This window comes from Grus americana, chromosome 12, assembly GCF_028858705.1.
Source record: "Grus americana isolate bGruAme1 chromosome 12, bGruAme1.mat, whole genome shotgun sequence".
In the NCBI taxonomy this organism is placed as follows: domain Eukaryota; kingdom Metazoa; phylum Chordata; class Aves; order Gruiformes; family Gruidae; genus Grus; species Grus americana.
In genome coordinates, this window is record NC_072863.1 from 9364834 (window position 1) to 9381863 (window position 17030).

General features: G+C 47.8%; 1 protein-coding gene across 1 annotated transcript in view; it reads left to right on the forward strand.

Moving 5' to 3' along the window:
• Positions 1-15255, forward strand: part of HS6ST2 (heparan sulfate 6-O-sulfotransferase 2) — a 132297-nt gene extending 117042 nt beyond the window's left edge. The window contains exon 2 of the mRNA XM_054839720.1: positions 12314-15255. Within this exon, the coding sequence (XP_054695695.1) occupies positions 12314-13016 (703 nt within the window). The 3' untranslated portion in view covers positions 13017-15255. The remainder of the gene's footprint in view (positions 1-12313) is intronic.
• Positions 15256-17030: the final 1775 nt, after the last annotated feature.

Sequence of the window (17030 nt, forward strand, 5' to 3'; positions counted from 1 at the left end):
TGATTTTTTTGGCATAGCAATGCCAGCCCTCAGCCTTTCAGCTGGTGCAGAGGGGAGCTGGGCTCCTCTCCTTGCCTAGCCCAGGTTGATGCTTCTCTTTGCGGTGGCCTCGATCCAGCTGCCAATTTGGCTGAAGTTTGCATCATGGCACTGAAAAGATGCAAAAATTGAATTTGCTTTTGGCTGTTCTAAAATAGGATTTTGAATATCTTAATGCTACAGATTAATTAACGATATAGGAGGCATTTGAAATCCATAAACACGCAATGTGTCCTAGCTGATATCTGTGCTGAATGCGCAGTCACTGACCCCCAGGAAAGCATCTGATGAGGCTTTGCCAGCTCAGTGTCTGGTTCCCAGGCATGTCACACACTTGGACTGTGTAGACAGTCCTCCTCTGAGCACAACGTGACAGACGCATCCCTGCGTTGGTTCAGGGTTGTATAAGAGGCATTTTCCATAAACGTGGCTTTCTAAGGGTATCGTCCTAACTAATTCCGACTAAGTAAAATATGCTTTTGTTAAATGTATGGGGTGGAGCTAGCAGACATGGGAAGCAGGATGTTCTGCGCATCTTGTAGTGTTGGCAAAGTCTTGCTTGCTTAGCTGATATAAAACCCCTCTCAGCTGAGCTTTGACACAACAAATACATCTACAGAGTTTTATAAGAAATGCACTCTGCTCTTCCATGAAAATTTTAAATCCAGTTATGTCAGCTATGTATGAATGAGATTTTTAAAATCCTGGTCTGCTGGGAGACATTTGAAACTCACAGCTTTACAGTGCATCGGTGTGTGCTATCAGTAACTAGTCAAGATTAAAGATGAAGTCTGCGGAGGAACTGCAGTGAGTACTAAAGAAATGCTCGCCAGCCAGCGAGGTGCTTTCTGGGCTGTCTCCTGGCTTAAATCAAACGTTTTGATGACATCCCACCATCCACGCAGACCTTCTTGTACATCAGGATGTATCCTTGCAGGATCAGGTCCTGTGCTTCTGCCAGGAGACTGTATTGTAATGTGTGAGGGTTTAAAATATTCTAATTGTCTGCTATGAAATTACAGTTTTGTTCCCTGGAGTAGAAAAGTGAGTTTAAATCATTAACGCCACAAGTCTCAGTGATGATTACGGAAATGTTTGCAAGTGACTTAATCAGTATAGTTTGTCTGAGTGGCCCATTTTAATATTATTGCACTGATTAAGTTTTCTTAGCTAATATGTGTTTCATTTCCAATTCAATTAAATGAGAATCCCCTTCCATTACATGATATTACTGAAGTGCCCTAGTGGGGCAGGAGCACACTTGGTATTTTCAATTGATACAGATTTCTTCATTATACAGTCTCATGGTGCTAAATGAAATCAATGAAAGCTGAAATTAAAATTGTGGCAAGTTGCAGCTGTAAATACATCGTCCGTTCCTCAGTCCCTCTTTTAGCAGTAGGCTGAGAATATATTAGTATCAGTTCATTAATTACATTTCAAAGACATTTTCAATAGATGCGTGCCTTTGACAAAGTTTTAGAAAGTCTGGGAAGGATTTTCCTTGGATTTCTGTGTGCCCAATGATTATGATAAGCAAAATATAACTTGCATTAATGTGCCTTTTTTGTACACCATATATCCTCACTTTAGCTTTTAAAAGCACTTCCGTGTAACCTATCGCGGGATATATTAACTGGCATACAGAAGATTATCTGCAAATGGCTTGTGAAAGAATTAACATCAGCCTTAACGTTTTTTCACGTGAGTCAAACCTCCTCCTTTTATGTATTATTGAGAATTGATTGAGCTCTGATATAGTAACAAATGATTTTATAAATACCTTTCTGGAGTTAATTCCCCATTGTGGGATATGCAGAGCTCTTGGAGCTGAGCGTATTATCTTTTTCTTGAGAGCTCCAAGATTTCTCCAGAGTTGAGGCAGGGATGTTCAATAGTACGTACTTTCATGTATGATGGAGTTGGGAGGTGTGTTACTACAATTCAAGCAGTGATTAGAAAACCACACCGAGTGCTCAGGAAATACAATAAATCACAACTTCTAAATACACATTCATAGATTCATAAAGAAGACAAATGTATGTGTCAAGCTGAGACGGGAGCCCTCTGCACCCTTTCGCTTCTAGATCGTATTAATAACAAAACTTGCCAGTGAAGTGCACGGGGTTCAGTAAACTTGTGCGTCACATGCACCAGCCAGCGTGCGCCCTTTGGGTGGCTGCTGGGTGGCAGGACAAGTGTCCCGGGGGACGTCAGGCAGGTTCGGCACAGCAGCCCCTGTCTCACGTTTCTGCTTTTGTGCCGCTCTGCACGGCCGCGCGTTCAGCTCGTGCCCTCCGCTTGCACACTCAGGGCACAGCAGAGGCTCTCTGAAGTATTTGGTTTATTAAATTATTAAAAGTATTTTCATCTGGTCAGAGAGTATGTGGCTTAGCACATTTAAGACATAGCTAAAATATATATGGATATAAAGATAAAGCTTTTTTTCTTTAATATATGTTTTTTATAAACAAGAGCCTGGATTTTTTTTTTTGTTTTAGAATATAATAAATATTTTAGCATAGTTATTCTGGCTCCATAAATGGAATGAAAATGTTAGCCTTGGCATATCAATCGTGCTTTACAGATGACTGTAATTTCCTGAATGTCAAAACTCCAAATTTTTCTACTAAGCAAACTTTTCAGTGGCAAAATAGATTGCCTCCATAATATATCACTGTGTGCAAGAAAAAATGAAATCTTTATGTACTGTATTATGAATCAATGAGGCATTAAGATTCTTGGAAGGGTGAGTGGACTCTGGAAAATGAAAAACTGCCACTATTCCCTCTCTGTAAACCGCTGCTTATAGAGTGTAGGCTTTGTAAACCTCTATCTTCGCCGCCACAGAAATATCAGTTACAAGTTGAAACCAATTCCTGCAACGGCATTTAGATAGGGTAAATACTGTTGTAAATATCTGATTTATAGCAATATCCTGTGGTTATTCACCAGCTCTTTTGCAGCGGCCTCCTTTTCGCTTTGGGAGGTCTGCCGTGCTTTTTAATGAACCCGTAGGAGCTCTGCGAATGGGGAGGTGCTGTACCGTGCCTGGAAGATGCTGCGTGCCGCGGCCCCAGGAGGCATGAGCTCCAGGAGACAGGGATGGTTCCTCGAGCCAGGAGTAGGAAGGGACTCCTGGTGCTCTGTGGGCTTCAGAGCTTGATTTTTCAAAAGACATTGCTCATACCTTGACTTTTCCTAGGGTGCATTAAGAGCAAAATTCAGCTCTGCGTCCTGTTTTGTAAGGGATAATCTGCCCCAGCAAGAAAGGCACTTGCCAAAGCCAAGACCTTGCGTGCTGACGAGGCCAGCGTCACAAATCCAGCATCACCTGTACTGCAGCTCATCATCTAACAAGAAGGAAGTATGGCACGCTCTTATGTTGATGCTCCTCTGCCTCCTCCTCCCTCCCGGCCTTGGGTTTTACCTCCCATGTGCAGCTCGGGGATCTTGGCACCACTGCTGCCCTCCATCGACACCTCCCATCGTATAATTAAGTTAACGAGGTGGGAAGCTTTGCTGCTCTGGGCAGGTTGTGGTGGGAGATGGGTGTTTCCTTTGGAAACATCCCAGTAGGTCGGGTGGGTGAGACGGGTCTGGGCCCCTCTGCCCAGCATTGCCGCCCTTTCCCATGCCAGACTCCTGGGTGGAGGCAGCGGATTCGGGACTGGCTCCAGCCACTGAGTCACTCTTCTGTTTGCCGAGTCTCAAAATGGAAACTTGCTTCTCTTTTTATGCACCACTAAAAAAAAAAAATAAGTAAAAAAGGCCACTGTTCTTGCTAAATTGGTTGTGAGCAAAGGTATCCTGCAGAGATCTTAATAATACAGGCAATTATGAAATTAATACCACTCTGGCAAATCTGCAGGGCAGGTCTCCCCTCTGCAGGCAATGCTGTGGACAATTAGTTTGTGCGTGAGGGTAGCTGGGAGCATGTTAGTGTGTGAGGCTGCATATTTTTTACTTATTTAAAGCCTTATTTTCATTATCTTTGTGTGCATGTGCCATGCCTGCACATATTTGAACATGTATCTTGAGCTGCAAAATCTTAAATCACTGCCACCTTCTGTGCCTGAATTGCTTCTTTTTTTGCAGATCTTTCCTATTTGATAATTTCATGGGCAATGATGGGCTGGTGTAATTGCCATTCTTGCAAAATCCAACTCCTTTTTATGGGTTCCTCTGGCACTTTTCTCCTGCTGCCGTTACTGTGGGTAGGCTGCTGGCTTCCTACCCCCACGATTAGTGTTTCTAGACAAAACATCTCTGTGATTCATTGGGTGCTGATAGAAGTGAAAACATAATGATTACTTAGAGGAAATGTAAATTTACATTTGCTAACAGCTTTAATTCACAGTTCTGAAATACTTATCTCCTTTCCTCCCAGGCCCTTGTTCCGAGCTAATGCATGATTCTCCTGTGCCACCCTGAGACCCAGAATACAGGAATATAGTCTGCATGCTTGTAGTTTTGATTGTGTTTGTTGCTCCTCCTTCTCCTTCTCTCCCTCCCCATAATCTTTATACTTCACTTCTTTAATGAAGAAGTCATTTGTTCATCTAGATTTTGCCATACTTTTAATTTTGGATGAGGTGGAGCTGGAAGTTTAGTTTAATTGACATGATTGAATGAGAAGAGGTCTCACAGGGACAAGGAGGACCCAGCCCTGGGTCTGTTTGCTTGGCAGGAGCTGCGCTGAGGCCGTTGTGGAGAGGGGAGGAGAAGGGAGCAGACCTGCTCTGATAACCCTGCTCCGTGCTCGCCTCCTTGCAAGCGCCGTGACTGCAGCAGGGGAGGACCTGGCGTGGGCAGCCGGACTGCGGATCCGGGGCATGGAGGAAGCCGTGCAGCCTCCATGGGACACCGGGCATGAGATCTTCTCCCTGAAGCTCCCGGGGAGCGTGACGGCCCCCCTTGCTCCTCTGCCGCTCAGAAATGCCCTTGCCCTTGTCTGCGGGGCCGGGAGGGCTGGGAGCAGAGAGGAGTGCTGCGGGAAGCCCACGGGTGACGCTTCTTGGCTGCTGCCGTTGCCATCCACATCACTGATGCAAAGCATCTGGGACCAATCTGGAGTAGATGCAAACATTTGATTCCCAGCGCTGCATCAGTGAGCTTGCCAAATATTTTGACCTCCTGTCTGTGAGCTGTGCTGCAGGAGCACCTCTCAGCAGGGAAGAGGTATTCCCATTTCGGGGGCAGGGGTTCCACACATGCATGGTTGAGGCAGGAGAGGCTGTCACCAGGATGGTCACCCCTGTCCTTTTAATTGTGTCCCTAGGTGACAAAGTTTGTTAAGAATCAGGGTGAGTCACAGTAGTAGATGAACGTTTTGCCTCTCTCTGAGCGATCTCCAAACAGATGCCTGCCTCCAACAAATAAGGCAGCAGGGGTATTTCTCTTGGAGAAACAATTTGCGGTATTAGCAAATCAAATTCTCAGTGGGCCACTCTTGATGGGAATTAACCTCACCTACCGGGAGCGAGGCGCTCTCGGTACCCAGTGTGGCGTAATTGAGTTTGACTTCTCATAGAGACGTGGTGGGCATGATTGATCGGCGGGGAGACCCTCTGCCGAAGCTTAAAATCCATCAGCAGCTTTGGAGCCGCGCAGGGAGGGTTTCTGAGAGCAGAGCAAGAAATGCAAGACTCGTGCCGTTCATGTGCCTGACCTTCCATCATTGTCTGTGACTTTGCTGTCAAATTATCCCGAGCGGAGACGTCTCGGGAGCGGTGTGGGGTGAGGGAGGAGCGCAGGAGCCTGCCTGCGGCACAGTTTCAGTTCACTGCTGGGAGCAGTGGAGGGGATGGGATCTCAGACCCGTGCATGGGGCCACTGTGTAGGGGCTTCTTCCTCTGCTCGCATGAGCTGTGTGAGAGAAGTTGCCATCTCAAAAAAAACCCCAAATTGCTCAGCTTTTAAAAGAATGAGTATGTGACTACTCTTTTATAAATGAGCTCTGTGGATTTTTATTCAGCGGCATGAGCAGTTTATGGGGAGGGTGGGAAGGACACTGATCGTCCTTGCGCTGCTCGCCAGTTCTGGTGATTGTGCATTGTTTCTGGTGCCGAAGCACCAACCCTATGATTATTTTTCTTTTTTCAGTAACTCGGTCCTTAATCCTTTGCATCATATGCAGAATCTCTGCTGCAGGGTTTTCGTTCATTTTATTTGCTTTTCTGCTGGATGTGGTACATATCTGGTCTGTCCCTTTGTCCCTGCCCCTTCAGAAGGAACTTTCCTTTCAAAATCTCCATCCTCACCTGGAACATAACTTGGTTTCACACTGCCCTGTTAATGTACCATAAAGTCCATAGACTGGGAGGAAAAAAAATCCCCCAGAATAGGAAACATGGCCAAATTTCCCTTCCTCCCCCATCTCCACCCAAAGAGATGGAGACACTTGTGTAAAATTGCGTCCCGTTCATTGCACAAACCCATCTGTGGCTCCAAACCGTCCTAGCCAGGCTTGCCATCTGGATGAGCTTGACCTACATACAAACCAGTATGCTTAAGCCAGCTTAAAGGGTAGCCTTAGTCTTGCTGGGTGCATGGGACTGCCCCAGGACGTTCCCTGGAAATCATAGCTGTGCTTCCTCAGCTGTGTGCCCAAACTGTGTTTTCCTGGGATAGTTTGCCCCCGGGCACAGTTGGAGGGGCAGGTTGGGATGTTCCTGGAGCCACGGTGCTCCCTATGCACAGGCTGTAGGTTTCTCGCCCTCTGTAGCCCACAAAGCCCTTCTTGCCACAGCCTCATTTCTTAGCAGAAATGGGAAAAGGTCACTCAGTCCCTCACCTACTGATCCATACGCTAATGGATGTAATGGTGAGTGGATGTTTAGCTTTCAGCTTCCCTCTCCAGCTCCTTACCTCATAGCTCCATAAAGCCAAGCTCGGGTTTCCAGGCTGAAGGCCTGGCAGCTGCCAGCGTCTGACCTCCAGCCTTCGTCTACCTCAACAAGCAATTAAACAGCGCAGCAGCCTCTGTCCTCTGGCAGGGATCGATACTCCTCTGCTCTGGCACCAGTGGGAGTTTTGACCCGAAGGGGCTCAGACATGCAGACCTGGAGCCAGCCCTGTTGTGGTCCTCATGGAGATGGTAACCCTTTGGGCCCCACAGCAGCTGCTTAGAGCCTCTCCATCAGGGTTAGGTGCCCTGGGAGCAAGTCCAAGAGTTAAAGCCACTAGACAAGAGTTTCCTGGTGAGCCCTTTGCCACTGGCACGCAGCCCGCTGCTCTCAGGCCCTCAGCATGGATGCTCAGCTGCTGATGGTCCATTTTGCCAGGGGGGCTGTGGCACGGCAAAGGAGCCCCTGTCTCTCTGTATCACCTGGGTTGTTGCTGCTTTGCAGTCCGGTTTTGCAGGGCCAGGGCAGTTGGGTTGGGATGACACACACTTTTATTTTACTTCAGGAGGTTCTGACCCATTTTGATGCTTAAACAAAGTCACCCTTTCCTCACCCCATTTGGGCAGAGCAGCTCTGCATGTGATGAACCTCCTGAGCACCATGGCGTGGGTAGCTGCATATCTCTTCCCTGGCAGCTTCTCCGGGCTCTGAAGTCTCTGGCTTTACTCAGTGCTGTCATCCCCTGGGGTTTCACACCTCCTCACTTTGACTTCAATTTTGTTTTGGTTTTTTTTCTTTAATGTTGCTTTTAGAAGCTTGCTAAAAGGATGGTTTCTTTAAAAAAATCATTAGATTGGAAAAAAGGATCCTCATTCAGCCCCTGTGCTGGGCAATGGTGGGGAAGGGACTGGCACAGATGCACTATGTGACCACAGAATTATCCTTCAAAGCGAGCAGATGGCTCAGTCTCAATAAACCCCTCAGAGAAATTCATTAAGATCTTTGAGGTTTCAGTTTGCTTTGTATTTTTTACAGGGGCTACTCTGGGCTGAGGAACCAGAGAGCTGAAACCACGTCCGGCCACTGACAGCACACATTTCTTGGTCCCTTTCAATAAAAGACATCTCACCTTAGCAAAAGTCATCTCATAGCAAAAATTTCAGACAGGGGCTTGCGCTGTCCCCCCAACTGTGACATGCGTTGCTCCCATGTTGGGCACATCTCTGGGATGCTGACATGGGGCAGCAGCACTTGTGCAGGAGGAGGAGGAGAGAGCGTCTTCATGACCATGCAGGTTATTAAAGTGCCCTGGGACCAACCATGGGGCATTCGCTTGGCAGCACTGCCGCCCCAGAGATGGGGCCTGTGCCAGGCCAGTCGGAGGGAGCTGCGGTTCAGGCCCACGGGTGACATGTGGCTTTCCTGGCACCACAGCGATGCCGGGACGGCATGGCAGCTGGCGTGCCAGGAGGATGCAGCGTGAGGGCTGGCATTGCTGTGGCTGTGCGAGGCCGAGCACATCTCTCCTCTCTCCATCCCTGGCTTCCAGCACATCACCCTGACTGTCTCTGCCATTTTCCCATTTTTCTTGTCCATCCATGAGTAGAAGTGTCAAAGCACCAAGAAAGCCCAGCTTTCAGACCCCAGCAGGCAGTGCAAGCCATTAGCTGGGCATTTATCTGAGGGGAGCTTCTGACCTTTCCTGAGCTCCTCTGCAGTAATGGATCATGTGCAAATAATTCACGGCTCCCAAAAATGCTCTGGCTTCAACCTTGCAGTGACATGATCAGCAGAGCAGGTGATGCAGCATGGGGGGCAAACTCAACATCGTGGACTGTTCGGTCCCCATGTTCCTCAGGGAATAGCTGTGCACGGGGAGGTACCAAGAGCAAGTGACTGTCACACCATCTCACATTCCTGATGGCTCCAGGGTCAACCTACTTTATGAGTTGCCTGTGAGCTCCTTTTGTTCTCCCCTTCATAGGCATCCAACTCAACTTCATTAGAAAACCCGTGTTTCTGAGGAGTGCAGCTCTTTAAATTGGAGGGATGATTCACAGTAAAGTTTGAGCTCTACCTGCAAACATGTTGTTTCGGGCTCTGAAGCACAAGCTTCAAGGAATGGGCAAGAGCTCAACACCCCCTTGTTAAGATAGCAGAAAGAACAAGCTGTTACGTACAGAGCTAAAAATAATTGCAAAGCTTTGAGTTTTCCTCCCAGTTGCAGCAGAAGGATGCTCTAAGCGCTGATGGCCGAATCCATCTCTGGCACGGCTCTGACTTGACGATGCATTAAAGCTTTTGTGACTTTTTGAAGCTCAGTTCAGATAAAGGCAGAGCAGCGCAGCTGCTTTTCTGGAGCCACCGTGATTTCTAACTTGGATGAGAGTGGCTTGAGGCAAACCCAAAAGCTGGTGTTCCCAAAAGGGACGGCACCTTTTTCGGTAGAATTTTAACAGGGAAACTTCAGAAGGGGAGAAACACACAAAATCGCTGAGATTGGCCGAGCAGCTGACAAAGCATCTCTCTGTAAGTTGTGTCTTGAAAGCAGGATTCATCTGGGAAACGATGACATGCTATAAACAAGGAGAAGTACGGCCGGTGTGCAGGGAGCTGTGCTCAGGCCAGGTAGCACATGGGCTCTGTCTGGGGTGTCCCTGCCGATGGCCTGGCTTCCCGAGTGCGAGGTGCTGGAGGGAGCCCAGAGACCTCCATGCTCCCTGCAGAGTCCAGTGACCATTTTCACTCAGCCTCCTCTCCGCGGTCTCCCTCGACTGCGGCGTTTCCCCCTGACAGGCACTGATGGAGATACCTGCCCAGCTGAGCCTGCCGGCCACCTGGGACAATGGTGATCCGTTACGACATGGTTTCTTCCGCCAACACACAAGTTTTTATTCATTCTTTTGTTTTTACAACAGCAGCCAAGGGAGGTGCTTTGTCACTGCCTGTGACCAAAGAGCACAAAGGGAGAGCAGCTGAAGAGTTTGAGCTATGATAAAACGCTCGCTGTATCGATCTTGGCTCAGGATTTGTTTTCCTTCTTGCATTAACTCCCCATCGATTGCTGTGATGACCTTAGAGCGTACCGTTTGGTTGGCCTTCTCCCTCAGCCAGCACCACCCCTGTGCCCGCACCCCGCTCCCCTCCCAGCCTCGCCGAACCGCTGATGGGCCAGGTCGTACAAGGCGCTCTGGGGAAAGCAGAGCTTTGCTTTTGCCTCCTCGGTCATCAGAGGTTAGCCTCTATATGTTGGTTACTATGATTAGTATAGAGGTTAGTGCTGTATGGCACTAACTTGTTATTGCTTTGGGGTTGGGTCATTATTTTAGCACAGTATCCCAATAAACTAGATCCAGGGGTGAGGAGTCCTGGCAGGAGTTAAAGAAGGGGCTTGGGTTTGCCCCAGAGATGCTCTGTTTCCCCGTGTCGGGGACCCCGACAAGGCTGTGTTGTCGCAGCGTCAGAAGAGCCTGGAGTAAAAGAGTGACTGGGGTCAGCTCCTGCTCGTCGGAGTGGCTGGTTGGGGCAGTGATGCTGGTGGAAAGCCCTTTGTCCTGTTGGGTTCTCCAGCACAACCAGAGAGCTGCTGAGATGACAGAGTGAAGCTCTTCCCATCTTTGCAAGGGACAGTGTGAGGTTGGTGGCTGCCACTCTGGGTGCATGATGTGAAAGTCAGCTTTGTCCTTGCTCCCTCTTAACTCCAGCTTTCACAGTGAAATCATTTAATGACACTTTTGGAGAAAAGTACCTTCCTCTGGGTTGTGGCAGGGGTTTTGGCTCCCTTCACCTGTGTGAATCTGTGGCCAAAGGCCCTGGAGCTGGGGGGACGGCAGCAGCGCCCAGGTGAGCATGGGGACGGTGATAGTGCTGACTGCAGTGTCCAGGCTCTCCGAGCATGAGGTGCCATTGTGTCCGGCCACCGATGCTGTGCTGGGCTTCTTGGCTTTATTTGGTTTTGCAAGTTTATTGTAGTTTCCACTTATTTCATTATTTATGAGCTTGGATGCTTTAAATAGGAAGAGGAATGGCGACTCTCCAGGTTTCCTTTCCCCTCTGTTGTTGGATGCTTTCTGTGCTTGTGGTTCACTTTTAGTCCACCCGGAGACAATTTTCTGTAAAACATTGACATCTAGTGGCTTTTCTACCACAGGAAACGATAGGGAACAAAAGATTGACTGCGAGGTGGCCAGTTGTGATGCCACTCAGGAAAGCAAATGAATGTCCCTTCTCCTCCTTGCGCAGCACCGAGGACGTGGCGATTGCACCCTGGGGGTCAGGGCTCCCGGGTACATGCACCTCTGTGTCCTCGTCCTGGAGAAGTGGCCTTCCCTGGCAGGACAATATACTTGTTGAGCTACTTCAATTCCATTTACTCAAGCAGATCACTGCTATCATGACAGCGTACCTCCGACATCATTGCTGAGGTCGTGGTCATATTAAAGGAGGTGTGAAGAGCTCAGTGTGTATGGCTTCAGGCTGCCGACAGTGGACAGCGTGGATGTCAGTGTGCGACCCAGAATAATCTCTTAATGCTATAGGTAAGGTTGAGCTTGCGGCTTCCCCAGCTGGCAGCCTGACAGGGTTCCCTGCAGCAGCGTGTCCCCTGCGTGTGCCACCCTCTTGTTGCTCCAAACCAAAGCCAGCACCTCCATGGAAATGTTTTCTCTCACAAAATACTGTAATGCATCCTTTAATTTCCTGTTATTACCCACTTATCTCTCCTCTCTCATTGTTGCAGTCCTGTATCAGGTGAAGGCAGGAGGATAAAACAGGGTTTGTACGGGCTTTTCCCAGGTCCTCGTTTCAGTGCGAGCATGTTGGGGCTTCTGGGCACATCCCATTTATCTGGCCTGCAAAAGGAAATATCTTGTAGGAAATGTCTTCCTCAGAGGAGTAACGCTGCACTGACGCTCATGCAGCTGAGACCCACGTCTGCTCACCAGAAAAGGTGGCACGAGCAACTTTTTGCAGACTGCGTAAACTTGTCAGTCCAGCTCTGTTGTACAAGGAAAATAAAAGAGCCAGAGCTACCTGCACCCTCCTTGGGTTGAGGCTTCCACCCTGGGAGATGTTTTGATTTTTCTCCCAAGGTCTGGCAGAGCATCAGTGAGGCACCCGGCAGGAGCATGTTGCCACGTGGGCAACTGCACAGAGGGAAATTTGGGGTTCCCTTCCTCCTCTGCAGAGGCAAAACTCGTTAAGCACAGCCAGACGTGTGCAGGTAGATATAACCCCTCCTGCTCCCCCCCGGGAGCTTTCAGCCCTCCTTCACCCTGCAGAGGTGAGCACGCAGAGCAGCACTCTGCAGCTGGGCTCCTGAAAGCCTCTTAAGTGCATCTCCAAGTTTCTATTGATTTTGAACGTTAATGCACTGTGTGCTGGAGACACACGGGACTAAACGCTCTGCCTTCCTCTCCCCTTGGCAGGAATTTCTACTATATCACCATTCTGCGTGACCCCGTCTCCCGATACCTGAGCGAATGGCGCCACGTCCAGCGAGGAGCGACGTGGAAGGCGTCCCTGCATGTCTGCGACGGCCGGTCCCCGACCACCGAGGAGCTGCCCAGCTGCTACACGGGGGACGACTGGTCGGGCTGTTCCCTGCAGGAGTTCATGGATTGCCCCTACAACCTTGCCAACAACCGCCAGGTCCGCATGCTGTCCGACCTCAGCCTGGTGGGATGCTACAACCTGTCGGTCATGCCCGAGGAGCAGAGAAATAAGGTCCTGCTAGACAGTGCCAAGGAGAACCTGAAGCGGATGGCCTTCTTCGGCCTGACCGAATTTCAGCGGAAGACTCAGTATCTCTTTGAGAAGACTTTCAACATGAACTTCATCTCGCCGTTCACGCAGTACAATAGCACAAGGGCCTCCAGCGTGGAGATAGACGAGCAGACTCAGCAGCGCATTGAGGCCCTCAATTTTTTAGACATGGAATTGTACGATTATGCAAAAGACCTGTTTTTGCAGCGGTACCAGTACATGCGGCAGAAGGAGCACCAGGAAGCGCGGCGGAAACGCCAGGAGCAGCGCAAGATCCTGAGGGCGAAGCAAGCGCACCTGAGAGAGCAGGGCGAGAACAGCTCCAGCACTGACTACATAGGGAATGTGGAGCGGTGGCGGCGGTAGTGGGGGGGGACACGCCGGACACCGAAAGCGAAGCAGAACCCGACCCAACCTGCAAATCGGTGACGAGGGAGCAGTCCAAACAAATTAGGCTTCTCCAGGGTTTGAAGCAAAAAGAGGTTAAAATGTTGCCTTTGCAGTTGCCTTTCCAGTAAATGTTGTACTGTACGTGGAACACTTAATCTTAGCGTGTAATTAAATTGTCCTTTTTAGGTTTGTTGGATTATTTATGAAATACAGGAGCCAAGTAGGCTCATCGGAAATGGTTGCTTGGACATTTATTTAAAAGAAAAGAAAAAAAAAATACTCCGTAAATTAGTTATGAGTACAAAATGGGATGCTGGAAAATGTTTGTGATGCTCGGCTGAAATCTATCTGGGAAGCAAACTCATTTCCTAATAATGAGCATTTAGCATACTCTCACAATACAGTATATGAGCAAAACCTTTTCCCTTTGATTTTATCTTAATTTTATTTTAATAATGTGTTTTCAAGGGCACCAACTGCTTATGATATTTACCAAGTTAATGAATGGATGATGAAGGGAACAATAAAGGTCTAGAAAAAATATTGACTAGTTTTATGTATAATATTGGCTTTTAAAAGGAATAGAAGTAATTTCTCTAGTTATATAAATATTTAAAATTTTAAACTTTTTCTACCTACTGCTGTTTAGAGTTTTAAGCTTGGTCTATCTCATATTAAAAAAAAAAGAAAAAAAAAAAGACATACATACTTTTCTGAACTCAATGCCAATGTTAAAGACACTGTTTCCAGAATTTTTCAGGGCAGTATGATTTTAAACATTCTGGAAAAGTTACAGCACATCTTCATGTTTCATAAAGCCTTTTCCAAATTATAATCTTGTGACAGTGTCTAATTTTAAGTCTTTTTTATCCATTAGAATACATAATGCTGAATTTATCATTCCTTAATAATTGGTGGTATAAACTAGATGAAATTATGTTGCAGATATTTGTGTAGTGTCTTTAAAAAGTCATAAAACTCTCTAATCCCAGCAATATTATGAAGAGAATTGCTCAACAGAAGAAGTAGATTTACACTTGAATTAGGATTTACTTCCAGTAAATCTTTGCTACACCAGATAAGAACAGGGCTTTTTTTTTTTTTTTTCTACGCTCTTTAGCCCTTCTTAGCGATGACAGATGAGCGATGACTAAAAATGACGGAAACCAGTTTTACCATAGCCATAGTTATACAGGACGGGAAGGTTGCATGGTGCGGGGGATGCAGCAGCCCGCTCCCGAGCAGGGTTTGCTGGGGCACAGGGTGCGGAGCTGGAGCTGCACCGGGCTCACCCGCGGCCCTTCGGCCTCACCTAGACCGACCGGGAGAGGAGACGGGGCAGGAGGTGCAAGGGGCTCCTATAAATCTCTATGCAAAAATAAAAAATAAAAAAAAACCTCTGCAAGGCTGGGGCTTTACATTCAGCAAGTTCAGAAATTTTGTACGTAGCCTGCAGCGCTCCTGAGTTTGGCCTGAAATGGCGATCTCGATGTGGGTGTGCGGTGATGGAGGCACCCAAAAAGGGCGATATTCTCCCGATCCACACAATACTTACAAGGCTCACTTGCACTATTGCCTTTCGCCTGTAATATTCTATACACCAAGAGGGCAGGGGGGCATAAAATGCGGCAGAAGGCTTTACAAACATCTTACGGCTCCATGCCTAAGTTACCTGAAAGTTGTTTTACATCTGATGTTGTATTGCAGCCCGGGGGACAGCAATCCTGCCGGGGGCAAGCAGAGAGCAAAGCAGCAGCAAACCAATACCCTGCGTTAGCAGCTTAGAAAAGAGAATAACTTCATGTACAGCAATTTTATTTTATTTTTTTTAAAATGAGATCTGCAGATGCCAATATGATGTCTCAGTTGTATTTTGGTTTTTACGGGGGAAAATAATTCGCTCTTAAAACTGAAAGGCACTGCTGTAAACAGGACTTAACCGTGGGTGAGCTGGAGGGCCTGTTGCAGAAGGTGCATTTTGTTTTTATGCTGTGGTGTGCATGGTTTACAGAGACTAGTTGCATTTTCTTTGTGTATACTGTTTATTGTATATAGGGGATGTATGAATATAAGGATACTGTTTTGTCATAACCATATCAAATTCTACTGATTTCCACTGTAGAAGCTGTCTTACTGTGTAGATTTACAGGCCAATCCACTGACTTTGATTGTGTAATTTAACAATAGAACTGATAAATAAAATTTAACTACAGTCTTCTGATTTTCATGTGATTATTTCTTTATCTGACGATGTGTTGGGAATTATGCAGTTCAGAATGAAGGGTAATTTTGACACGTGTGAAATAGCAGTTGACAGGCAAGTATATGAGTTTAAAAACATAGCTTTTCTGAAAGTGTATTTCAACTGCAGCTTTCAAGGGCAAAGCCGCTTTGGACTGTCTTTGGTTTGGGAGTTGTTGCAGAGTTGACTGCTTTTCTGAGCAGTCCTCCTCAGAAAAACAAGCTGTGGTTTCTGCTGATTTTAAATATGATTGTCAATGGTCTGTGGCATTATTAAGGGATTTTTCCTATGTATGTGTGTGTTTGCGTATGATTTTTTTTTTCCTTTACATGATGCTCTCCATTTTTGCTTCAGCTGGCTCTGGAGGATGCTGCCTAGCCGCTGACTTCCAGTGCATCCTGCTGTATCCCTTCCTGGGACATTTTAAAACACAAAAAAGCTAAATCAGACTTAGATGCAAAAGCAGGCGAGAATGAACTAAGCATAATGTCCCAGATCAACTGGAAAAGATGCTTTTTTACAGTTTGGATGGAGGCATTTTTTCCTTGGTGGCTATAAAAGATCCGCAGGCTTGCAGGGCTCGCAGTGGGGCAGTAGACCCCACAGTGTCTGTAGGAGACCTTGCCTTGACCTAGTCGAGTTCCCCTGTGAGGCCGAAGGTGCCCTTCCTCTTTGTGGTGGGTCGGCCCTGGCTGGAGACTGGGTGCCCCCCAAAGCCGCTCTGTCACCCCAGGTGCCCTCCAAAGCTGCTCTATCACTGCCCTCCTCAGCTGGGCAGGGGAGAGGAAATAGAATGAAAGGCTGCTGGGTCGAGATAAGGACAGGGAGAGATCACTCACCAGTTACCGTCATGGGTAAAACAGACTTGACTTGGGGAAATTAGTTTAATTTATTACCAATCAAATCAGAGTAGGGTAATGAGAAATAAAAACTAAATCTTAAAATACCTTCATGCCAGCCCTCCCTTAGAATCACAGAATGGTTTGGGTTGGAAGGGACCTCAAAGATCTAGTTCCAACCCTCCACTAGCCCAGGTTGCCCAAAGCCCCATCCAACCTGGCCTTGGCCTTCCTGGGCTCAACTTCACTCCCGATTTCTCTCCCTCCTCCCCCCAGCAGCACAGGGGGACGGGGAATGGGGGTTGTGGTCAGTTCATCACACATTACCTCTGCTGCTCCTTCCTCCTCAGGGGGAGGACTCCTCACACTCCTCCCCTGCTCTAGCATGGCGTCCCTCTCACAGGAGACAGTCCTCCATGAACTTCTCGAACATGAGTCCTTCCCACAGGCTACAGTTCTTCATGAACTGCTCCAGCGTGGGTCTCTCCCATGGGGTGCAGACCTTCAGGAACAGACTGCTCCAGCGTGCGTCCCCCACAGGGCCACAGGTCCTGCCAGCAAACCTGCTGCAGCGTGGGCTTCCCACAGGGTCACAGCCTTCTTCGGGCATCTACCTGCTCCGGCGTGGGGTCTTCCATGGGCTGCAGGTGGGTATCTGCTCCAGCATCATCCTCCATGGGCTGCAGAGGACAGCCTGCCTCACCATGGCAAGATGCTTCCCTGCAACTAAAAAAGCACCCAGCAGTGAAATCTGGTGTAAAACCAGTTGGGATTGCCTTTTGAGAGGAGTACTTTGACAGCTGAGAAAACTCTTTTACTGCAGGAGAGGAAGGATAGAGAAGGGGAAGGACGTGTTTGGACAGACAAACTTCAGAAAGCTGAGGAGCTACAGCAGTGAATCAAGTAGCA